This window comes from Camelus ferus, chromosome 6, assembly GCF_009834535.1.
Source record: "Camelus ferus isolate YT-003-E chromosome 6, BCGSAC_Cfer_1.0, whole genome shotgun sequence".
Lineage (NCBI taxonomy): Eukaryota > Metazoa > Chordata > Mammalia > Artiodactyla > Camelidae > Camelus > Camelus ferus.
Genome location: NC_045701.1, coordinates 23,241,307 through 23,266,038, shown reverse-complemented (window position 1 = coordinate 23,266,038; position 24,732 = coordinate 23,241,307). Strand labels below are relative to the sequence as shown.

Genomic DNA, 24,732 nt, shown 5'->3' with positions numbered 1-24,732 from the left:
GGTGGCCTCTGAAAGGACCAGACTGCTGTCACAGCTTCAGTCCCCCCCTGTGCTGATGGAGAAGGGGGTGTCTCTGAAATCAAGAATGCAATACAGTAAACGTGGTCCCGCCAGAGACTGTGCCACCCTCCTTCATGGTGGACACAAGGGTGAAGTGTCTGGGAGGGAGGGTGACTTCTTGCTGTATGAGCAAAGGCAGGAGCAGGATGAGGAAAGAGCTTGCTTTGGTTTCTAAGTTCCTGCAGTACTTTTCTTTTGCTTTTTTCCTTAGAGTCCATAAATCTGGGGACCAAGTGTCAGATAAAGAGACCAAATAAATTGCCTAAAATCTTATACAAAAATTCTTGAGTCTGTGTATTTTGTGCCTTCTCCAGAGGTGAAGATCCCTTTTTACAGTTTCAGCAGAATCTCTTTTGAAAGAGTTCAGGATGGTGGGGGTGGGTATAGCTTAGTGGTAGAGTGTGTGCTTAGCATACATGAGGTCCTGGGTTCAATCCACAGCACTTCCGTTAAAAAAAAGAAAGAAAGAAACCTAATTACCTCCTCCCTCCCAAAAAATTTTAAAAATAAAAAAATAATAATAAAAGAGTTCAAGATCCAACAAAGAAACTGCTGAAGAAAATGCTGGTCAGGTCACAGATTCACAGATTGGTCTCGCCCCAATTTGCAGATGAGGACACCAAGGACCAGAGAGGGGAAGTCGTTCAGCTGGTTAGTGAGAGAGTCAGCTTAAAACTGTCCCCCTAATCCCAGTCAGGTGGTGTTTCCACTGCCTCATAGCAACTGGCTTTCTTTTAGGACACAACGTGGAGGACTGGGGTCTTGGGGCATGTTTCCTTCGAATCTGTGCGTGGGCTTACAGTGGTGTCTGGGTGAGGGCTCCTGGTGAGGGGCTCCGCCAGGACCATCGACTCAGTTCAGTGGGCCCTGTCTCCTCTTACAGGCGGGGCTTGGCATGAGTTCAAGTGCTACCGACAGATCTGCCCGCAGGGTAGGATGGAGCCAGGGCCCCTCTGAAAGGCAGCAAAAGCAGCAGCCAGACAGGTGCAAGCACCACTTATATCATTTACTCTCACCCTCCCTTCAGGGCAATTCCAATTCTAATTCTGCTCAGAGCCTTCCCATTTCAGGGGGCAAAAACTTGTCCAGGAAAGCAGGGGATTAGGGCAGAATGGCTGGTTTTAGGGTCCGGTGAAGTCTCATTTTCCACAGGAACCGGTTCCAAGACCTCCTGGAAGGCTAAAATCACAGGAAGTGAAAACTGCCCTTGAAAATCCTTTCAGACACCCATGAAAAACAACAAGATCATTCCTCAGGAAGTCCCAGACAGCCAGCTTTCCCTTAGTTTGGAAGAGAGTTCTCCTGCCTCAGTTGAGCAGCGGAGGAAACCACTAACATTTACAGCCACACTGGACCAGAAAAACATCTCTTTGAATAAGATGCTGGTGCGATATGAGGTCAGGAAGGGTCATGCATGTTCCCAGTCACACTCACTCCAGGCACCACCTGTTCACTGAGTGCAGGGCAGGAGACCTGTCTGCTGCACTATGTCACTAGATACATCTCTCTCTCTCCCTCTCCCCTGACTCACCACTGCATCCCCACCTTGCACCCCATAGTGTAAATTACATGGGTGCTCCAGGAATCTCCACCTTCATACCAGCCTTCCAACATGCTGCCACCTTGGGCTGCCACTTCAGAATTCCTGATCCACAGAAACTGGGAGATAATAAATGTTGGTGGTTTTAAGTTGCTGCGTTTGGGGATTATTTGTTATGCAGAATACAAATACAAGAACACACATATAGAATACTAATACAAGGGGACAGCTGGAGAGAAGGGCTAAGGACTGTGGACTTGATCCAGGAGGGCAAGTTGTCCAGTGGGGAGGGATGGAATCGACTCTGTCTTTTAGAAAGGTCCTCTGTCAGCAGGGAAGATGCTGTGGGTGGGGCAAGGCTGGCGAAGGGACCAGGTAGGGGCCCTGCAGTTGTCCGGGAAAACAGACTAACACTGAGACAATGCAGCAGAAATAGAATAAAGGTGCAAGGGATATTGCCGGATAAGGATACTCAGAGATTATTGATCAGCTGCCTACAAATAATAATGGTAAAAGTAAAATTATTAATAATAGGAACAGCTAACATGTACTGAAAACTTAATGCATAAGAAGCACTATTCTAAGTCCTTATACATAACCACGCATTTAATGCTCACAACAAACTTACGACGCGGGTACAATTATCATCTCATTTTACAGATGAGGAAACTGAGGCACAGAAAGGTACCTGCCCAGTGCCGCTTGGCTGGCAAGCAGCAGAGCTTGGGTTCAAACTCTGGCAGCTGTGCCTTTAACTTCTCCCTGGACTTCCTCTGCAGGGGTAAGAAAGAGAGAAGGGAGGGGCCGGCTGGGATGCGGGTGAACTCTCAGGTTTCCAGCTGGGCAACTGAGTGCAGCCTCACCCAAAGCAGGGGCCAATGACTTGAAAGAAAGTCGTTACTATCACAATCACTTAATTCCCCCAGAACCTCAGAGGAGCTGCTTCATGGGCTCAACTACAAGCCGGCACGTGAAATGTAGAATAACATCCGGACGTGGCACCCGGCCCCACTCCCACCATGCTCCAGTAAAAATAAACCTCTCTGTCCAAATATAGAATGGTTAGAAGTGCCATGTTTTACAGGAGAGGAGGCAGTTATTTGGCATTAAAAATAGACAAGTTTTGGCTTCCCCACAGATCTGGGCAAGAACACTGCAATTTCCAAATGGAAACCAAGATGGATGGGGTGAGCCCCCTTCCGACTGACTCAGCTATTTAGAAAGCCCAAAGAGAAAACTGCACCCCCTTTCTGGGCCTGTTTTCTCATCCACCAAATGAAGAGCTTAGACAAGACTACTGACGTCACTTCAAGCCCCCACTCTCTGGGAGGAAAGGAACCAGAGTCCAGGGCTGGTCCTCAGAGAGCCGACAGCATCTCAGATCCCCGGAGCCCAGCACAGACAAGGCCCCTGGACTCACAGCTTACTGCTGGTAGGACCTGGAGTGGTTTTTGCCCCAGAATTTTTAGAACTCCGTCAAACACTTTAAATTACCCCTTTGAGTCAGACACATTATTAATCCACAAAGACAAGCCAGGAAGTCCCCCAACAACTAGCCTGCTTCCTGAGTTGCTACCTTGATAAAAAGGAAAGCGAAGCCCATCTTGACAAGGGCTGAGGGCTGTGCAGAGGGGCCGCCAGGGCACTGTCACTGAGGCTGCTGAGGGCCGGCCATGGGTGGGTCCTTTGTACGCACTCCCTTTAGTCCTGCGAGGCAGGCACAGCTTAATTTACACATGGAAGAACTCAAGGCTCAGAGAGGTTATACAACTTGTCTATGATCATTCAGCTGATGGACGCTGGAACCGGATCCAAATCAAGGTCTGAATCTAACACCTGTGTTTTCCCATCTCATGGGGTCTCTGCAATGCTGCTTACTGTGTGGTTAGAATGGCTCTTCAAAACCCCAAAAGGGGAAAGAAAGTCCTAACAAAAGCCAGGGGCCTTGCGGGGAAACTCAGGAGGGCAGCCAAGAAGCAAATCAGGAGTCTCTAACCCCCTAACAGATCCCTTTGCATGTTTACTGCTCCTTGACAAAGACAGACTAGCTTTGCTTTAAATGGTTTTATTAAAAATAGTACCAATTGATGAGGGAAAAGATACACACACAAATATGCATGTGAAAAACATAAAGCCAAATATTCTGTACAGGTTTAAAATCAACGGGTCCCCAACCCCGCCCTCTCTTTCGTTGCCTCTCCCACAGGCAGAGTGCCTAGAACCCAGGACGGCTAACTGGGGATGGACAAAATGCTACATTCTCACTGGGTCTCCCCCAACAGCCCCTGCGGATCCAGGGACCCAGGGATGGGGCAGGCCGCTGGGCGATGCTCACAGAGCAGGCAGAGGCACTGCTAGCTTCCCGTGCAGAGAGAGGAGCAGGGCAGACAGGAGCCTGCAGGGCTCCAAGCACCTTCAGCCCAAGAGGCTGGAGCATCTATAGAGAGCACTCTTTCTCTGCTATTCCCTCTGGGCTCAAAGTCTCAACCACTGCTCACGGTGTCCCCAGGAGGCTTCATAGGCTTGTGGGTTAACTCCTTCCTGGAAGAAATTCGGCCAGGGTAGTCTCTCACCAAGGTGTCCCTGCCTACACACAGAGGGACCCTGCAGCTTCCTCCAGCCTGGGCTGCAGTACTGATATGCAGAAGCTCAGCGAGCCCGCTGAAATGCCTGCTTTTCCTCCCCTCCAATCTCCCCACCACACTTCATCAAGTCCCTCAAATGACACAAGTCTCAAGCTCTCAGCATGCTCCTGGCTGCCCAGGACAGTCACAGCGGCTCTTCAGACTCCAATGGAAGCTCAGGCTGGATCATCCCAAACAATCCCTTGCCTGCCATGCCCAGGCCAGACCCACCCTTGGATGGGGCTGGGCCGCTGGGGACAGAGACAAGTATGCTGGGCCCCTCCGAGCACTCAGAACACACCTGCCACAGAAGCTCCCCACACAGACCCACTTCCCTAGGGGCTCGTGGAGGGCACTGGGAAGGGTGATCTTTTTTCCTGTCTCAGACTGAGCAGGAAAAGACCACAGGGACAGCTCTCCAGCAGCCCAGACTTGGAAGCAGGCAAATGCAGAAAGGCCCGGCTGAGTCCTCTAACTTGCTGGGGGAGTCAGACACCTGGCCTGAGGGGCTTCCAGAAAACCCTATTCTGGGGTTCTGAATTAGAAGGGCTGTTTTGACCCTGAATATCAGTTTTCCCTTCCTCCAGGCCATTCCTTCCCCAGGGAGGGAGGTTTCCAGTTCCGCCCCCGCAGCCCCCCAGCAGCAAACCACAAAAGCTCCACAAGTTGTCAGCTGGTTACAGGTCAGGAGCCAGGTCAGACTCTCCCTCCCTCTAAATCTGATTCTCCACCCCCTAAATGAGAGACAGCCAAGCTCCTGGAGGTGGGGGATGGGGAGAAGGAGCCCAGGAGGAGGGATGTGTCTCCTGAGGTTGGACTTGAGGAATGTTCAGACCAACTTACCAGGCAGAGGGGGAGGGGCCAGTCTAGATCACTAGGCCAATTATAAACAGCCAGCTACCTCTCGGGTTCTAGGGGGAGGGGGAAGGAGGGGCGTTTTTTACACTGTGCCCTGGCTTGCTTAGGATAGTCAGTTAGTTCCTGGTTTCACAGAAGATGGAGACAGTGCAGTCAGACCAGACTCCACCAGGCTCCAGGCTCCAGGCTCCATGATCAGGCGAGCTTGTCAAACTCTGGGCTCAGTTGTCAGGACAGGCCACATAACATCCCGCCCGGCCTGGCACAGTCTCTGAGGCTGATGGCTTTGCCTCAGCACCAAGGCCTGGACCATTTATTTGCTCTCTCACTCAGCTCAGGTGGAAGGGCCCACTAGGAGGGGATAAAAGTCACTGGTAGAAATAATCCTAGTTTTCTTATCTGTGCCACTCAAGCACATACCAGCAGCCTGCCCATCAGAGCCTTGGTCCAGGAGAGGGAAAAACAACACACATTCTATGCACATCAAGGAACAGTGTGGAGATACACAGGGAAGGATGGATGTCACAATGGTCCGTGTATCCCAGTGCCAGTCTTCACGTCTGTCCCCTGCGTTCCTTCTTAAAAGTAGGAACCCACCTTTTTAGCAGACAAACCATGGTGCACACCCTGAGACTATAATTCTGGCCAAGAATAGGTAATATCTCCAGAACACCCAAGCAGAACAAAACAAAGGCTTATAAATGGTTTGAAGTCCCTCTCCTATGAGCCACCGTGAGCTCATAGGGCACCTTTGTGCAAATAAGGAAAGGCACCCCCTCCTGTGAGTAGACACAGCCCTACACTATGGCATACAGCTTAGTGAGCAGAGCATGGGCTGGATTCTAGTTTTCATTAGCTTCCGCTGCAGGTGCCCTTGTGCAGTGAAAAACCTGCCTGACCGTGTATCCAGAAGATCAACGTGTCCTTCAACAGTGACAAAGACCTCCTCTCTGCAGAATTAGAGGAACTTGGGCTTGTTCCAATTTGAGAGACTACTCTGGACTCCTCCAATTTCCTTGGGTAGCCCTGGGGTCTTCTCTGTCCAGGGAAGCCATCTTTTCTTCGGGTCTTGCTTCACTGTTAAGCACCAATGTTAACTTTTTCTTACATATGCAAAAATGATAACTTAATTTTGGGGTGTCTAGTTAACATCTAGAAACCCTGTCTTTTTAGATTCCCTGTGTCTGTTCTCAGAGCTGCCAGACTGGCTGCTTTAAATCCTCTCCATTAGTGCCACAGCAAGGAGAGAAGGGAAGAAGTTCAGAGGCAGCTGTGATCCTGCTGAGTCCCAGAGCACACCTTTCTGGCCAGGCTGGGAGCTGAAGGAAGACAGGAAATGTGTACCCGGCTTTGACAGTTCCGCACTCTAATCATTGTCTGTTACTCTAAAAGACACGTTTCAGCTGACAAAGCCACTGTGCTGGCTTCTTCCTGTATCCCACCAGGTATGAAAAAGGAGTGGGGATAAAGGGGAGGAGGTATGTGGTTTCCAAGGAAACCGAGGGGTCTGGGCTCTTCTAGGGCCAACTCTTGTAGGTGGGATGGCCACCATGTTTCCCGGTGCCACTGCAATCCTGTCCCTTCGAGCCCTAGAGTGCTGAGGTTGGGGGGTGGAATGCAGTCTGCTGGCTGTGTCTTTTGCAAGAAGAGCTGACCAAGGCACAAGCTGCTGCGACAGCACGTTGATTGGCTATGTGGCTCATCCACGGTTGACACCCAGCCAGTCCCAGGCAGCCAGAGGTGGCAGTGGTTCTGCACCTGAGGACCAATCCTGAGGCTTCCAAGTGGAACCAAGTCTACCCAGAAGTTTGGTTCATTTTTGCGGCACATTTGAGGGGTCCTTGGAGAAACCCAACCCTCCCTGAGGTCTGCTGGAGATGACAGGGACCGGGCAAGAATCCCTGAGCCCTTGGGGTGGGCGATGGCTGGGCCCACTGAGAACCCAGACACGGCTGGCTGACCGGCCTGGTGAAGTTGCCGTGTGCGGCTGGAAAGCCCCTGGCTGAGGCCCTGGGGGGTTAAAGCAGTGTGACCATCGAATCTGGGCCTCATCCACGGTGGAAAGCTGAAAGGTTTGGTAGAACCAGGAGTCTAATCCAGTCTCCTATTTCTTTACCAAGTTCCTGTGGGAAAACTACAGTCCACTCACCGGAGAACATCACTACCTCGTCATCTTCAACAACTGATGACTTAAGGATCTACTTCTCCAAGCACTTGAGAGGTCCCACATCATGGACACATCAGCCTCTACTTCAACAGTGTTTGACAAAGGTCCCCATTCCTGGTCAAGGCCCTGAACAGGGAAAGAGGTCCGGCCTGGATATGTCTTATGTACACAGAAATTTTTAAAATAAAAACACAAAACAACAACAACAACAACTTCACAAGACAGTGTCCGTCCTCGCCGATGTCCTTCCGTGGTGCCCCAGGTGAAGAGGGCAGCCCAGCCTCACCTGGGACCTGCCCCATTTCTGTTCTCATCTCCATTCAAAGCGAGGTTGTGCAGGAAGAGGAGGATCTGCCACCACACGCGATTTCTGTTCTGCTGGTGCTAAAAGGAAAAAAAAAATCAACGCAACTCCTAAACACAGCCTGAGACGACTCCTTATCATTTCCAATAAAAGTTCAGATCTACACGTCTCCAGGCGGCACTTTAATCCCATCAGTACAGCCAACGGGGGGCAGGGGGAGCAGGACTAGAGAAGTGGCAATGAGGGGGAGATAGTTGGAGTTCTCCAAAAACAATTGCAGTTTGAACATTAAAAAGAAAAGACCCGGCTCTTTATGCACTGTGCACAAGAGGATTAAACTTTTTCCCCTGCTTGCAGGATTTTCCAGAGTTTAGCCAAGTGCTGCTTTTAATCAGATTGGCTCCTGAGCCCCTCAAACCTCAGCAGCCTGAACAACAAACTTTCTTCAGAAAGAAAGAGAAGAAGTGCCCCCCTCTCTCCCCCAACTCCAAAGTAACACAGAGAACAAGGGGGGGGGGCCTCCATCTGCAAGTGATTTGACACTGTGAAGGTCAAAGGGTTAATCTTCAATTTAAACCACACTGCTGAGGCAGCAAAAAACTGATTTCATCCAGTGCAAACACGCACACACACAGACACAGACACACACACACACTTGTGCGCCCGCCCTCTCTCCCTTCCCAGCATCTCCAGCTCCGCGCTGCCCTTTTTATAGCTGCTCTTGACAGTAAGCCATAAATAATCCCTCTTGGAGCGCTTTCCTACTGACTGGAGCCAATTAAACGTTAAGCAAGAACGTACTTGAAAACAAAACAAAAACAAAGAATGCACACTACTCTCTGGAGGTTATCCCAGGTCCTACTGTCAGGCAGGGAAGCTGGGGGCAAAGGTCAGGGGTCAGTGGCTCACAGGATTGTGGCTGGTGCCCCGCCCACACAGGTACCATTTCCCAGGGGCCAGCAGAGGCCCGGGGAGGGGAGGGGCGCCTGAGGGGTGCTGCAAGAGGCAGTCTTTGTTCTCTCTTTGTCCGCCAGGGCAGGAGAACTGGGCTTGGGCCTTGTCCACAGGGTTCTCAGTGGACAGGGGGATAAAAACCTAGTGTGCAAAAAGGAGCCAGCAAGGAGGCTGAACTTGGATTGCTGTGGTGGCCCAGGCAGCAAGCACGCTGATGTGAAGTACGGGGAGGGGTGGGGGGCTGGAGCCCCTCCTGTCTTTAACCACGCCCAGGCCCCTACCAGGCAGCTCCTAGTCAGATTAGAAGAGGCTATATTAAGTCAGAGGCAGGACTGGAAAGTGAGCCGGGGGCTCCTGGATGCCTAGAGCTGCACAGGTACCCCCGGCCCTGGCCTAGCTGACCTGTCCCCAGGCAACTGTGCAGGTTGTGGGGCCCCTGTCACCCTGCCTGAGGCCACAAAGAGAGGTGAGATGTCAGGCTGCCCTGTCATAGATTGTCTCCCACCCCATGCCCACATCTATGGCAAGAGCGTCCGTCTTTCCCTGGCAGAAGGGGAGACTGGAAAACAACCCAGAAAGTTGGAGGCATGGCTCCTGCTGGGAGGAGAAGGGGTGTGCCAGAGGAGGCCTGGCAGACAGTGACTGGGGAGACTGATGGCTTCCTTGTATTTTGTAAACAAAGACGAGTAAAAAAGAGGAAACACACCCGGCTTAACAAAATCTGGTTAGAGTAAAGCAGCGTGAAAATGGACTCAGCTGCAAACCTGAAGACTCAGGCCTCCTGCAGCAGCTGGGCAGAGCACCCCCTCCTCCTGCTTCCCCTCCCCAGCTGCTGCCCGGGACAGGTGCAAAGGTCATGGGGTGGAACAGGAGGAAAATCCAGGAAGATTTTTCTGGAGAGGCCAGTCAGCTGGAATTCTGAGGCTCCTCAGGTGCCTGTTTGAAAAGGCAGAGTAACAATAACAACCGTGATCCTAACAGTAACTGTAACTTGAGTGTGCCGGGTTCTGAATGTTTTACATCCTTGCTTCTTAAAGTGTGGTCTGTGGACTAGCAGCTACAGCATCGGCTGGGAGCTTATTACAAATGCAGACCTACTGAATCAGAATGTGCATTCTTAACAAGATCCCAGGTGACTCTGAGATACATTGGAGTATGGCAGCACTGCTCGAGATGTGTTAAACTCCTTCGGTCCTCTCAACAACCCTATGAGGTAGGCATATATTATCACGCCCATTTTATAGATGAGATCATTGAAAGAGTTAGGTAACTTGGCCACAGAGCTAGTAATGGCTGGGACTGGGTAAATCCAGACCACGTGGCCCTCGAGCAATGTCCTTACCCATTATGACTATGCTCCGAGTGCCACCATATACCTTCTTTCTACCAGAGCAGACCCTCTAGCTTCCTCTTCTCTAAATCATCTCTAAAGAAGCTCAAGGGCCCAAGAAGGGAGATCACAATTCTATGATTTGGGGCCTGGACCAATTCCATCTCTGTAGGGCTCAGTTTCTCCCCCAATTCCCCTAATGGAGGCCACTTGCTGCCTGGGTAACTTGCTGGGCTCTGAGGTCTCTGGGGATGAGGGAAGGATGCACACCCACTCCAATCATTTGGAAGCAATTGTGAGCCAGACTGTTGTCTTGCTGGGAGACACAGACCAGCCTAGGTGCACATGGTACCACACTCAGGAAGGACCTAGGTTCTGTGCCTCTGCTTGTGACAGGCCTCGGGACTCCTGAATCAGCAAGGAAGGAACTCTGAGCAGTAGATGGCTCCCTGGGCCAGGAATCAGAGGACCTGATAGGCTGGGGTCTCCCACCAGCCCGAGTCCTCACTTTTCTTATAAATGAAGTGCAGGTGTGGTATTAGGCCAGTGGCTCCCACACCTGACTGTGTCACAGAATCTACTGAGGTGCTATTGTGAATACAAAGTCCCCAGTCCCACCCAGACCAACTCAAGGAAGGGGCCCAAGAATGTGTATACTGAAAAGCTCCCTAAGCGACACCTTTTAAAATCACAAGTAACATTTATTGTAACTTTTAGTCATAAAAGTCAGACATGCTAACTGTAGAAAAATTGGAAAATACCAGAAATTAGAGAGAAGAAAATAAAATCACTTGCAATCTGATAGCCTGGAAGAAAACACTTCATGAGTTGGTATTTTCTTCGATCTCTTTCAATCTCTTCCCACCCGAATGATGACTTGGCCACGCCGGAGGTAAACCCTGCCGAGGTGGTTTGAAGGCAGCCAGGCCACAGACAGGCATTTGGAAACCACTAAGGTGCTTTCCAACCCTAAACTGTGGTGACTTGGAGTTTGCCATCCACAATGACCTTCAGGATTACAACCCAGAGCTCCAACAAATGAATCCAGTCAGCCTGGCAGAGGGTCTGGGTGGGCCTGGAGAACAGGCTGCCTAGGACAGGGTTAAGCTGGCCACCGTGGCAGCCACAAGAGCAACAAGAGGCCTGGGACACCATCTATTGCCCCAGGAGCCCTGGCCGTGAGCAAGAAAGGATGCCACACGTATCCCACTCAGCCTTATCCTGCCACAGGGCAGCCCTCAAAAGGCCCTTCTCTGAAAGGAAACCAAACTGCCACCTACCAAGAGAATCAAAGAATGCCTTGATTATGAGGCACAACAATAAATAACGTATTTTTAAAAAATTAAACAAAGGGGCCTGACTAGAAAGGGAAGAAAGAGGACTTGAAGGGAGGCCAGGGAGAGAAACAGTAAGGAGGAAGGAAATCAACATTCACCAAACAGGATGAAGGACACAAAGATACCAAAGCACCAGAGCACACGGATCCTTCCAGGAGAGAGTGTGGGGGAGAGGGGGAGAAGGATGGGGGGCCAGGGAAGAGTACGCTTGGCCTCTGGGTCTCAGACACCTGGCACAGCAGCCAGCACAAGACCTGAGCCCAGCCAGGGCAAACCCCTGGTGCAAGGCCCAGCTCTCCAGACTGGCGTGGGGCCCCTCAAAGTTTGGCAACCTGCAAAGAGTGGGGGTTCCTGGGATGTACAGCCAGGAGGCCCTCAGGGATAGGAGACTGGGGGTCAGGAGATGGGAAGCTGATGGGGATTTAGGCTTACACCAGTGGGGAGGGTATAGCTCAGTGGTAGAGCACATGCTTAGCCTGCTCAAGGTCTTGGGTTCAATCTCTGGTACCTTCATTTAAAAAACAAACAAACAAAAAAATGAAGGAAGAAACTAACATGACTGAATGTTATTCTGTCTAATAATAAAATGGGTCATAAAATGACAGAAGCTTACACCAAAGCTCTCAAATTCAGAAAGGGGAGGACCAAGATATGAAAGGAAAGAACAGAAGTGAACACTCTGAGGGAAGAAGTCAAGGGTAAAAACATTCTTTTCAGTTGAGAGAGTATAAACAGACATAAGAGACCTAGGGTTCTTCCTTCCATCCCACTTTCTGTGATTGGGGGATTCATGAAGGCAGTCAGTTGACAAGCATTCAAGTCACCCCTACTGTGTGCAAGGCACCGAGACTGAACGCACCCGGTCATTCGTCCTGTACAACAGGGAACATGTAGGGCACATAGTAGGTGTTCAGCAAGCACAATGGACAGACTACAGAAAAGTCAGCCTTGCAAGATAACTCGCTTGTCTGAGACCAGGCACAACTGATGTCTGGCCAGGTCTAAAGATGTACTTGATATGATAGGGTCAGCCTCATGCCTACAGAGAGGCCCAGCTAGTAAAAGGCTCCCTGCCCCCCTGCCAAAAAAAGAGCTGGCTGTGGTTTCTGACGAGGTTGGATTACACAAATCAAACTCTGTTTCATCCCACATGGCCTCTGCCCTAAGCACAAAGAGTGTTCCCTGCCCTCCCCAGATAAGAATCTCCCTCTGCCTCTCCCTCTTCGGATCCAGTTCACACCCTCTGGGGACTCTGCGTGTCACCAGTGTATCAGATGCTCCAGCTGGAGCTAATTCACCCCAAAGAATTAGAGAAGGAAGCACAGCTACAAGGTAGCCCCGATTTAAAAGACCCTAACACACAAAATGCAAACTGACCAAACAGACAGCAATTTATAATGTCTTATGCTTAGAACACAGTGCTTTTCTGTCGTCTCTTTTGCTCTTCACAAAGGTCTGAGCCATAGGACGGACAGGTCTTATTGTCAATCCCATTTTACAGGTGGGGAAGCAAAGGCTTAGAAAAGTTACCCCAAGCAAGTTAGTTGCGAGGGAAGTGATTCAGACCCCTGACTTCTGACTCCAGTACTATGTTCTTTCACTAAAATATTACTGTGTGTTTATTCACATTATAAAAATAGTATTAGCTTTTCAAAGGGAATCGCCACTTAACTGCTCCCCTAGTATGTTTAAAGAAATTGTTTCCAGATCATTAACTATTTAGTAAGGATGCTGTGGACCAGAAAAAATAAACCTTTCAGGAGGCAGAGCTAACTGAAGATCAAAAAGAAATAAAGCTAAAATTGGTCTGAAATTATAACTTTTCATTTTCTGAAACCATGTGCAGTTCCTTTAAAATGCAGAATTGTATATACTCTGCTTTACAGGGGGATACACTCTCTATAAAGTGATGTTTTCCCACCTCTTCCCTTCCTCCTTCCTACTCTAAACCCACCACAGTGGGGCTGAAGGAAAGAGCCTTTCCATTGAGAACAGGAAGACAGAGCTAAGAGAGAATTCAGGAAAATTCCATGGGAAAGAAGTTGGGAGGATGTTTCTGTTGGATTCAGCAAGCTTTTATCAGGCACCGAACTGAGCTAAGGACAGAAAGATGAGCAAGACGTATGCTCCATTATTTTACTATCTGAAGGGGAGAAACACAAGAACACAGAACTGCTTCACAGGAGGCAGAGCCAGGTCAGGGCAGTAACAGGAGCTCCATCATATTCTCACTTTCTAGGCTGAGGAACAGGGATGGGTGATGGAGGACCACGGTTTTAGGATCAATCAGATCAGTACGGCTCCCAGCTTGGCCACTTACGGTGTAACTTGGGCATGTTATCTCACTTCTCCCAGCCCCAGCTTCCTACAAAATGGGGATCATGGAGTCTAGAAGTCCAAGGTTGCTGTGCTGATTAAATGAGAAAAATATATGTAAAGCATCGGGTCAGTGGCTGCACCGTCAGCTTACCCCTTCCCGGTGAGGACAAGGAAAACCTGGGCCCAACTCCACTTCGCTGGGCACTTCTCTCAACACCCTCAGCTCAGGGCACCCACCCCAGGGGTGCTACCTTTTAAGCAAACTCAGGGAGACCTGGGGAAATCCCTGACTTCACTTTGAGATGGGCCATGGCAGCCAGAGACCACTGGGCTCAGAATTCCAGGCTGCTGAGCTGGGTAAGGGATTCTGAAACCCATGGGACAGTCCCTTGGGCCCCGTGGGCCCACTGCCCCAGATGGCTTTTGACCCAGACACCTAAGGAATGAGCAACGTGGCAAAACGGAAAAGGAAAAAAATACTCCTTGCGAAGAGGTTCCTCAGCCTAGCCAGCAGAGCTCAGAGGACGCTGAAGCCACCAGCTGCCACCATGGCAACACAGATCACTTCTCCAAGGAAGAAAGGGCAGCCTGGGCTCGGCTGGTTCTCAGTGGAAGACAGGAGGGCTTCCTCTAACATAACTAGAGACCACTGGCTTCAGCCACCAAGGTCTAGGGGTGGGGGGAAAGGGCTGTGTGTGCCACCCATGTCTCCAGAGCCTTGTGCTGCACCTCCGTGGCCTGGAGGTAGGAAGTGCTGAGGCCCTCACCCAGTTTCCCGGGGGATAGCTGTCTCCCCGAGTCTGAGAACAGATCCATCAAACTACTGGGCAATTTCTTAAGAACTCAGGGAGCAACAGGGGTGTGTGCTCTCTGGTCAAAAGTAAGGGAGACAAGGGACTGAGGAGGGGGCAGGTCTACTGTGGGTCTACAAGGCTGTGGAGAAGGACCCCCAAGGCTCTCACTCCCAACCTGGGGCCTTTGCAGCTGGCTGTTCTCATCCCGCCTGGGGCCAGTCCCTGGACAGGACAAAGCAGGCTGAGCACGGAAGCCCAACCCTCCTCCCCACACTGGCTGTTCTTGTACTGGTCATGGAACATGCCCTCTTGGTTGCCAGACACAGATCAAAAGGCAAACCAGACGTTTTTCTTTATCCTTCTTTCCTAGTGCCTCCCCCTCCCTCCCATTCCCCCACATTCCCACCCCTCCACCTCAACCCCACCCCACCCCCACTCCAAGGAAAATAAAAACAAAAGCCAACCCTATCCCCATGGCTTGCCTTGGCGGGGAGGGAATGAACTGTCCGGAACTACAAGGCCCTTCTCCTGGAAGAGAGAGTAGTCAGGTGCAGAGTTGTGTGGGGAACTCGGCTCTAGTCAGCCACGCTGATGACTCAGAAGCTAAATATAGCGAGCGATATAAACAGAGCCAGCCACAGAGCAAACACAGGGCCCCCAGCCCCGGCACTGGCTCTCACGCACAGCGCTCTCGACAGCCCCTCCCCCAGCCTCGCTTTTCCCCGGGCACTGTCCAAAGTGGAACCATCTACTTCTGGGACCCTTTTTACTCTAGAGCAAATCTCTGGGTCTCCTGCCCAGGGCTGCCCCACCTAGGGCCTGAACAACCTCAATAGCCACAGTCTGAGCTCCAGAAAACAACTCGCCAACAAGGAGAGCATCCCAAAGGGTCAGGAAGTAGTAGTACGGGGCTCCCTGAACAAAGGATCCAGGCTGCTGGCAGAGAAGCTGCTAGTTAATAAACCACGCAGACACCACTTCGGGTACAACTTCCAAAAGAGCCCCCCAAGAATTATAAAGCCAGGTCCAAGTAAAATCCTAAAAGCATCTTCTAACCCATTTACAAAAGTCCACACATCAATTAATTACACATATTACCATTTCCAAAGGGCTCTCACACCAATTCTGCAAGGTAAGTATGAGTAACCGAGGCTCAGAGAAGTTAAATGATTTGCCTATGAACACAGAACTCCTAAGTGACAGAGCTGGGACTTGAACCCAAATCTGCCTCTAAGTCTAGGATTCTTTCTGTGATACTGCAACTAAAGATGAGTTCAACTGAGTGGCTGAAATTTTGGCTCAGAATTCATTTTCCAGAAAGTCTAATTACTATTCAGGGAATTTTCAAATCTGACTGTTCTGAATGGAGCCACTACTGGTCCAAGTGAAAAAGCCATTTCCAACATGAAGAATTCCAACCCTCCTGTATCTTTATTCACTCAACAGTCCACAGTAGCTACTTTTTTTTGGAGGATTCTTGGCATCTTAACATTGCCCAGGAATACCCCACAAATTTCAAGATGGTGCCATTGAGATAGAAGACTTTCCTAAGGGGAAGGGCACCAGCTTCTGCCCATTCTTCAGCTCAAGGCAGGAGAGACCATGGCAGGAGGACTGGAAAGAAGCTGGGACTCAAATTCTGGCCGGAACAGCCCTTGAGCTCAGGGAGGAAGCAAACCCGTGCCACTATTTTCCCAGTAGAAGCTGGACAGACAAGAAACACCAGGGCATCCTCACAGAGCCCAAGACAAGGTAGGCCATGGTCAGCAGACCACCAGAGGTCACTTGTCACAACTGGACAGCTCACAGAGGCACAAAGAGGGTAACATTTCACTCCTGACCCAGCCAAAGGAAGGTGGCGTAGGTGACCATGTGTGGAAAGGCTTTTACCTCTACTTGCTCGGCCTCCAGCTCTCTTGCTGCTTTGGAGACCCAAAGCACTGATAGCAAGCACCTCACTGACACTGATCTTCTACCTCCAATTCCTTGCCCGTCGGTCCAGAGAAGCCACCTTGAATGGATCACTCAGGTAACCAGGCTAGACCTCCACCCCACATGCTCCTTGAGAAACATGCTGGGAGGGCTTATGGTCTGAAAAAACCAGAACCAGGGGGAATTTGGAGCATGCTGCCTCTAGGATCATGCTGATGCATTCAGTTTGCCATAAGGCCATCCTACAATGCACCACCCCATCATCACAGCTCTCCCTGTGCTCCACATCTCCTAGGGAGAAGGCTTCCCCTGATACAGAAAAGGAATAAGAGGTCCCTAATCAGGCACAAAAGGCAGGATCTCACATTCCCTACAGGACTCAGGGGCCCATTGCCACTGTCTGGCCGTGAAACACCATCCCAGACCTGAGGAGAGAGGAGATAGTCCAGGCCCCTTCAACCCTCTTACTGCCTCTTGGGTCATCTTTCTTGGTTATCTAAATTCAGCCTACCATGCTGGAGACTGACCACTGTTCTCTGAGCAGAAATGTACAAAGCCAAGGCCCACAACTGAACAGCTTGGACACCAATTTCCCTGGACATTGGCAGGGAGCCAGGGGAGGCAGCTTTGCTCAGGGACCAGTTTGACAAGTGGGGTGGCAAATGCCCTGTAAGCTGACAAGGACAAATGTGGGGGATAATCTGAATTATAGAGAGACTGAAGGAAATAAGCATTAAAGAATACCTATTGTGCCTGGAACTTTCGTAGGTTCCTAATGCCACAATAAGATTCTGTGGCATTAGGTCTAATTTACAGAAGAAGAAAGAGGCTGCACATGGTCAAGTGACTCCCTAGGGGCTAGCAGGTGGCAGAGCTGGCATTCAAACCTGGGTCTTCTGACCTTGTATCTGAAGCCTAGAGACTTAATTGTAAATTTCTTCCGTCCCAGTGCTTCAGTGTCCCTGCCTGCAAAGATGAGGGAAAGGCACTACATATAAAATAGATAAGCAATTTTATACTGTGTAGCACAGGCAACTATATTCAGTATCTTGTAGCAACCTATAATGAAAAAGAATATGAAAAGGAATGTATGTATGTACATGTATGACTGAAACATTATGCTGTATATCAGAAATTGACACAACATTGTAAACTGACTATACGTCAATAAAAAAAGATGAGGGAAAGGAATAGGGAAAGAAGATAAAAGATAAAGGATATATGAGTGACAACAGTATTTTGTAGATATGAAATATTTAGACATTAGTTTATATTAATCAAGCTCAGAAAATGACTCACTTCTTAAAACTAGCTGCTTTTCTGAAAGGTCCTATGCCAGTGCTCCACCAGCCCTTCCCCCAAGGATGAGCTCCTAGTGAAGTGAGCAGGGTGAGTGGGGAAGGAGGGGATAAAACTGAGAGGACTCTCGTGGACCAAAAGCCTGGCTCTTCACAATGGAAGATTTGGGAAAACCAGCTTGAAGCTAGAGAGGCCAGCCTCCTGCCACTGCATGGTAGGAGGAGGTAGCTGGCAGGAACAGGAAGGTAAGGGGCACAGGGAAGTCAGGAGCCAGTAGCGAGCGAGGTGCAGAGCAGGGGAGACTCCAGTTCCCTTCCAACTCTGTGGATCTGCCCCTCCTCCTCACAGGCTGGAAGCCTTGGACTGAGAGGACAGCACCTTGTCTAGAGTTGAACCAAGCCCTCAAAGAGACAGCTCTGCCTTGGGGTCAATGATGCCAAGCAGCTAAGACCAGGGTCAGACCTGGGGATAAGGGCCACCTTCTCCTGTTCAGAACTGAGTCAGGAAGGAAGGGCCTTAGGCTAAGTTCTAGTCCAGTGCCAGGGCATACCTGGGCAAGTTAGGGTGGTGGGCTCCTCCTGGTCTGCTCCCCAGCCTACAGGGGCTCACCAGTGGGTGGGGAAACATTCTGGGAAACTGTTGAAAGATCAGGTCTATTGGGAATGAAGCAATGCCTTCTAGAGAGTCCCGCAGACAAGCCTAGGAGACACACAGCCACCGTGTCCTCCATCAGCTACAGCCCCAGGACTGGGAGCTGCGAGCTCAGCCCAACCACAAGCCTATACAATCAGGGTAGAGTGAATGGGCAGGACGAAGGCCAAGAGAGAAATCAAGAATCAGAGTGAGTCCACACATGGACTGAAGGGGAAACTCGAAGCCAAGTTTCCACAGAACAATCAAAGGAGGGAACAGGGGCTTGAGCTTAGAGCCAGAGAAGACGGCCAAGCTGCCTTATGATCTAAGCATTGGGCCACCCTCACTTCCTGAGGGGCTGAAAGAGCCACCAGGACCAGGTCTAGCCCCAGGTTTCCCTCAGAACCCCTTGTGCACAGGCATTCACCATATCTAACCCCCAAAGGCCTGTTACTAGGAAACCCAAAGTCAATTTCTCTTCCCCCTAGTGCTGGCCATGGTTCGGCCCTCAAGTCAAACCTTCTATTACCAACAGCTCTCCTTTGGTCACCTCAAGTTCCCCATCTAACCTCAGGGTCTGCCCAATCACAGTGAATTATTTATTCTCTTGATTTCCTGACAGAGAGTCAGATATAGACACACACACTCAGCCCACTGGATCTGGGACACTGTCCTTGGGGTAGGGAATGTATTCATTTCCAGGTGGCGTGCCTTCGCTTCAGTAGTTGGCAGCCATCCAGAAAGCCAGCCCAGAGGAAGGGTTAAGTGCCTGGGGGCCGGCCCAGACAGAGGCTGCAGAGCAGGGCAGCCTCCAGCCCGTGGCACGGAGGGCTCCTCCAGCACGAGCCCGCCAGCCGCCGCCTTTGTTGATGGGCTCTGCCACATGCTCCACTGACACGCGATGCTCCGCCCTGGCGGGGCTGGTGCCAGGCTGCCAGCCAAGCACCCGGACGAGAGCCCGGCCACTGGTCTGGAGAGACTCTCTGAGGTACACACTCCTGAGTCCCAGGCCCTGGTTCCCAGACAGAGACAATGAGGAGCGGCCTCCCCAGCTGGAAAGTGTCGGGTTACAACCGGTTCCACCACTTTCCCTGACTTCAGGCCCGTCCTGGCCTTGGTTACGCATTTCCCACTGCACTGCAGCCAGGCAACTGTCCGGTTTTACTCAGCACCCTGAAAATCTTCCCCTTAGGTCTGTGAGGGACAACCTCCCACCCCTGGCCTCAAGAAGAGACCGTCTATCAATCAAGGCTGCAGAAAGGTATCCTGTTGCCCAGGAGGGATCATGGCATGAGCTGCAAGTGGGCAGATAAACAACTTGGATCTCAGAGGTGAAGGCAAGACTGCTCATCCAGTCGGGCCCACCCAGCCCACGAGAATCACAACAGTGTGAGGCCAAAACTCTGGGACCTTATCCTTGGGGCCTGGCAGAGATAGAGTTGCTGTGGAAGGCCCTGGCCCCCCAGCCCCAGCAGACTCACCCCCCTCCCCAAGCCCCCATGCCTACTTGCTGCATATGAAGCCGATGGAACTGGTCTGCAATGCATTGAAGTTTTCGGGCAATCTGTACCTCTGCTCGATGTTGCCACTGCCCTTCAGGGGGCTGCTCACCAAGGGGCAAGGCTGCAGGGAAACCGGCAGGGAGGGGGAGCCGGTAGCCAGCATTGCCTGCAAAGACAGAGGGCCCACATCTCAGCATTCTCCACAACCACCCCATCCTCCCCATGCCTGCCACTCCTGGCCAAGACCAGGGGCAGAGGGGAGACCCTAGTATGAGAAGGGAGAGGAAGTTTGCCTGCCTTTATCAGGGCACTCTGCCATATGTGGACAGCCTGACTTGCCTGCTGCCCAGGTGTATGAAAGGTGATGCTGGGAGAAGAGAAGGGAATGGTCCCAGCCTTCCTGTCAGCCCTCTATTCGCTGGCAGGGCCATGGCAAAGGTAATAAGTGTGGGTGAACTTGCTAACCTTCGGTCCTTATTTACCAATCTATGCTTGACCACAATTCATTATTCATTATTCGTGGAACAGTAGCAGGCTGAAGCTCTTCTCTGGAAAAGCACTGGAGGCAGCTCTCCAGAATTCCTGGGTTGAGCAAAGCAAGGGACAGAGAAAGAGAAAACCAAAAGGTGTCTTCACTTTTTAATGCAGCAGAGGAGGGCTGGTCTCAGGCCCTGAAACTCTAGGCAGTGGAACAAAAAATAGGGAGAGAAGAACTCAGACCCACAGAATAGCCGAGTCCTTCTCTGGAGGCCAACCCAGGCCAGACCTCTAGACCAGCGCTCCTCATTTACCAAGTGCTGCCGCTAGGGGCGCCAGTCCGCCCGTTCCCTTCTGTTCCTCTTCCCCGCCCAGCCTGCCTGCCTTATCCATCTTTTCAGACTCCCGCCAGAACGGCTTTGCCAGGATTGCCCTCCAGGGCAGCTCCCTCCGAGAATAACTGCAGCGTCTCCTCAATCTGCTCCATCAGACACAGCAAGATAGCCTCCGAACCTTTCCCCTCCCCCCATAAGCTATTGTGCTAAATGAAGAAAACAGACTGAGTGTCTAACCCTGCCCTTTTGCCAGAGGAGGGCACATTACTCATAAAACCAACCATTTAAGCCCACAAATGAAGGGGTCTTGTCTGATTGAGCTTTGGAAACGGCCCCTTTGCTGGCACTGTGCCCAGGCAGGCCTAACCTCTTTCTCCAGTTCCCCTTCCAAGCACAGAAAGTCCCAAGTGACAACTAGGGGCCACCTTCTGCCTTCAGGAACCTCCTCTCCCAGAACAGGCTGGGTTTTTCCCTTCAGTGTCAACAGCGAGTCACAGATCCCCTAGCCTTCTCCAGGGCAATGTTGGCCACTTTACAGAAGGAACATCACTACTAGGACACAAAAGGCTGGGTCCTTCAATGGGCCACAGGATATAAAAGCCAAGGCCCAGGTGCCCTTCTTCCAACCTAAGGAGACATCATGGACCCAAGGGTCCCACCAGGAAGGAACAAAAGAGCAGAAATAATACCAAGGCAATCTCCCTTGCCTGGGGCCCGAGAAGCCCAAGTGAGGAGCAGTAACAAGCAGAGAGGCAGCAGGTGAGGACTCAATAGCCCCTGCTGTTCAATTTGGGGAAGGAAATAGCAAAGGGCAGGTTTGGGGAGGGAAAGTCCCCTCTTTTCCCCCAGTCTCTAAGGGAGGAGTCCTGAGGCTAAGAGCACTCACCATAAAACAGTCGCTGGGGTTCCTCAGTCACCCCACAAGGCAGCATGACACCCTGGCTCGGGGAGGCTGGACTGAGAGTCTGGGTAGCTTTGTCTTCCTGGCTGGTGGGTCGAAGCCCGGGGCCACAGCAGTGGGTGAGAGGGAAGAGCTGCAGACGGCTGAGGGGGCAGTCCAGCTGGCTCTGGGCAAACAGGTCAGCAGAGAGCAAGCTCCCGGGCTGGGTCCCCGGCGCCCCATCCTCTGGCTGGAATACATCATCCTCCAGCTCCTCCACACACTGGGGTGGCTCCATCTCCCCTGTTAGGGTGCAATGCAGGCATCCGGGAGGCAGCCCCCACCCAGGCTAAACCTGGAAGGACTCCCCTCCCCTTCCTTCTTTCCTGTTCCCTCTTCTTATCTGGAGAAGTAGAGTCAGGGATTGATGACCGACCACCCGGGAGGTAAAGCACTGCCAAGAGTGATACCCGTCCATGAATGTGGGCTGCCTCACTGTCCTGGGACTCTGCACACCTCTTCCCTGGACCCACTCAGAGCCACCCTCCCCTTGGACTCTTCTTCTGACCCAGGCTGGTCCCGGTCACGCAGTTTGACTGCTATTCAATCTGAGCAATAGCAGGGGTATGGTCAGCTGCTATAAGCACGCAGGGTACCTGAAGAAATGTCAACAAGACTAGCCTCTGTGAGTGGCTGTGGGAGGGCAAAGGGTGCTGTGACTGGCTGTACACACAGTGCTCACAACACACACACACACACTCATTCACTGGCCTGAGGAGTAACCACCAAGTTCTCATCACAGTCTGAGCTGAGCTCCAGGCTTAGCAGCAAAAACAAAAGCCAGCAATCCTAGGGCAGCCAGGTTCCCTCCAAACCTGCTAAGCCCCGCCCAAGACTAGTCTCCACCCCTCTGCTTGCTCAACACAACAAACAGGCTCCACGATCTGGTTAAGAGTGTGTCCTGGGAGAGAGAGGGGAGAGAAACCCAAGTTAGTCATTGCAGCTGCCCTCTCAGCAGAGGAGAGCTGACTTCCCGCTGCAGCTCAGCCTAAAGGGGAGGTCCAGCATCCAACAGATTGGCCCGCCTCCTCCAGCTCAGTCTACTCACTGGTCTCCCCAACTTCAAAGCTTTCCCCAGAGCTGACCATTCCTGCCAGCGCTGAACCTGAGATTGGTACAACCAGCCTCACAGAAGGAAGTGAAATTCAGCCCTCTCTCTGTGACCTCACTCTCTGCCTAAACTACTCAGGTTGTTGATATGAATTTCTTGGTGATAAAGAAGTTCCACTTGCTCCACCTGATGATGGAAGTCTGAACTTGGACTTGGGCTCCCAACCCAACCCCCCACATACACACAGAAACCCCTTAGGATCCCTGGGGCAGCACAGCCAGAGCAGCAACCACCTGAACGGCTAAAGATACAGAGAGACAATGTTTGTCACTGCAGTGATTCAATTAGAGGTGCCCTGGGAATTCTGTCTCCCAGTCTTTTGCCTCTGAAGAACGAGCCAAATGGTTTGTGGGTTGGTCAAATATTTAAAGGAATCTCAGTTAAATTAAGAAATTTTGGCTTTCTCAAATGCAAGCTCTCCCTGAGGTGCTTGCTTCAATCCTCCTTCAATCCCATCCTGACCTTGAGCTACCTGTGGTCCTATCTCTGCCCTCTTCCCTGGAGAGCGAGAAGATGAACACTTGGATGGCAAAACAGGCACATGGTGTTCTTTGGGTAGCATTTCCCAAAGGGGAGTGAGAGAACTCCAGCTTATCAGTACCAGGAAACAAAGTTTTCTGCTGAAAGGACCAAGTACTGTCCTGCCAGTCACCTGGCAGGGGCTTCCCTCCTGCCCTTGCACCTCCTCTCTAAAAGCTGGCAATCCCAACCTAAGATGGGGCCCTCCAAAGCCAATCACAAGCAGGAGTCATTGTCTTGGGTTTTCCTTTGAAGCCTATCACCTCCCCCACCCGCTCCCAGCAAAGCCCCAAAGTTCAACCGTTGCCTGGACTGGACAGTGGGGGAGGTGCAGCCAGAGGGTGTGGCTCTGCAAGTCTGGGGGGACCCTTCCCACTCTCCACGAGAACTGCAGGTGGCTCTGCTGCAGTTGGGAGCCCCGGGGAGGGGCGCTGGGCAAGGTCAAGTGTAAACTGGGATACAGTAAAGAGACCCTCTTCTTTCCTTCCCCTGAGCTGAAGAGGTGGTGTCCAAACTGGTAGGAGGAGGGCACTTCCTAAGGGCACTACCAGGGAAGGCTGTACTCCCATCAAGCGGACCTAACGCCCACTGGAGCCATCCCTGCCCCTAAGGACTCTAACAGGGATGCTGAACTCAGACTTCTCCTCCTAGGAGAAGGCAGTAGCCAGACATTCTGAACCTTGACAAGGGCGAAAATCTGGGAACGCACACACACTCACGCACTCACACAACACACAGCAGACCTGGGTGACTCCAGGAGAGAGTCTCGGCCTCCGAGTCGTGATGCCAGGGCTCCGCGCCAGGGTCCAGCGTGACGAGCACTCGGGGGCTTGGCGCCCAAACTCAATTGGGAAGGAGGGAAAAAGGGAAAAAGCCCAGCTGTTAAGAAGAGGAGTCTTCAGACTCCGCAGGTATGCAGGACGTCCCACAACTCCCTGTCCTACCCCAAAGTCAGATCCAGAGGCCAGGCCGTTCTCGGGCGCCCAGGTCTGCACAGCAGTGCACCACAGGTTCCCCTGCCCACCTGGACCCAACTCCTTGGAGTCTAAAATGCTACTACCCGCAAGTTCCTTCATGGAGCAGCGCACTTAGATGTGGGTTCTGCACCCCGTTCCCGCACCCCAGCGCCCCAGTCCATGGTCACCCCAGAAGCCTAAAGCCCAACCCTTCCCGGGCCCCCATGCGCAGCGCGATCCTCTCCCCACTTCCCCGAGGAGGTGCGATCCAACTCCTCCCGGTCCCCGGCCGCTCACCGGACTGGCGGGAAGCGGGAGACGCGGGTAGGGGCGGCGGCGGTAGCCGGCGGACCGGCGCGGGAGAAGGCCACTCAGCACCGCGCGGTATTGTTTCCAAAATACGCCCGCTCCGGGCATCCCGCAAACAGCTGATAAGGCCCCGCCTCCGGCGCGTCACACCAGCGGCTGGCCAATGGTGAGTGGAGTCCCAAGTCCCGGGCTGGGCGGCTGCCAGGGACGGTCACAAATGTACTAACCTTCCCTTGGAGACATTGCAAGGGGCCGAGCTAAATTCCGATCTCCACCAGAAACGCAATAGGGGCGCGTCGCCCGCGCAGATTCGGTTCCTAACGCTGGCTCGGGAAACTCTAGAGAGTCCTTGAGTCCTCCCTAATAGGAGGGAGATAGGGGGCGCCAAAGTGACTTTTGTCTTCTCTTTCAAGGGAATGGGTTGAATAATTT

At 51.8% G+C, this 24,732-nt stretch overlaps 1 protein-coding gene across 6 annotated transcripts; it reads right to left on the bottom strand.

Moving 5' to 3' along the window:
- Positions 1 to 3,649: 3,649 nt before the first annotated feature.
- On the bottom strand, positions 3,650 to 24,427 carry BMF (Bcl2 modifying factor). Of its 6 annotated transcripts, none has more exons than XM_032481514.1 (6): positions 24,289 to 24,427; positions 23,779 to 23,877; positions 21,352 to 22,306; positions 19,659 to 19,819; positions 14,770 to 14,815; positions 3,650 to 7,633 (listed from the first exon to the last, which is right to left on the bottom strand). In XM_032481514.1, the coding sequence occupies exons 3-6, from the start codon at positions 21,641 to 21,643 to the stop codon at positions 7,560 to 7,562; spliced, it is 573 nt and encodes a 190-aa protein (XP_032337405.1). In that variant the 5' UTR covers positions 21,644 to 22,306; positions 23,779 to 23,877; positions 24,289 to 24,427; the 3' UTR covers positions 3,650 to 7,559. The 6 variants fall into 6 exon arrangements, with proteins under 6 accessions (XP_032337405.1, XP_032337407.1, XP_032337404.1 ...); XM_032481516.1 differs by having other exon boundaries at positions 21,352 to 21,799; XM_032481513.1 differs by having other exon boundaries at positions 21,352 to 21,648.
- Positions 24,428 to 24,732: the final 305 nt, after the last annotated feature.

Excerpts from the sequence above, each read along its gene's own strand:
- BMF (XM_032481514.1), bottom strand. The coding sequence starts at position 21,643 with ATGGAGCCACCCCAGTGTGTGGAGGAGCTGGAGGATGATGTATTCCAG. Across the intron at positions 14,816-19,658 it reads ATCGGCTTCATATGCAGCAA|GAGAAGGGCCTTGTAGTTCC; the intron begins GTAGGCATGGGG and ends TCTCTCTTCCAG. Across the intron at positions 7,634-14,769 it reads TTCATTCCCTCCCCGCCAAG|CACCAGCAGAACAGAAATCG; the intron begins GCAAGCCATGGG and ends TTTTCCTTTTAG.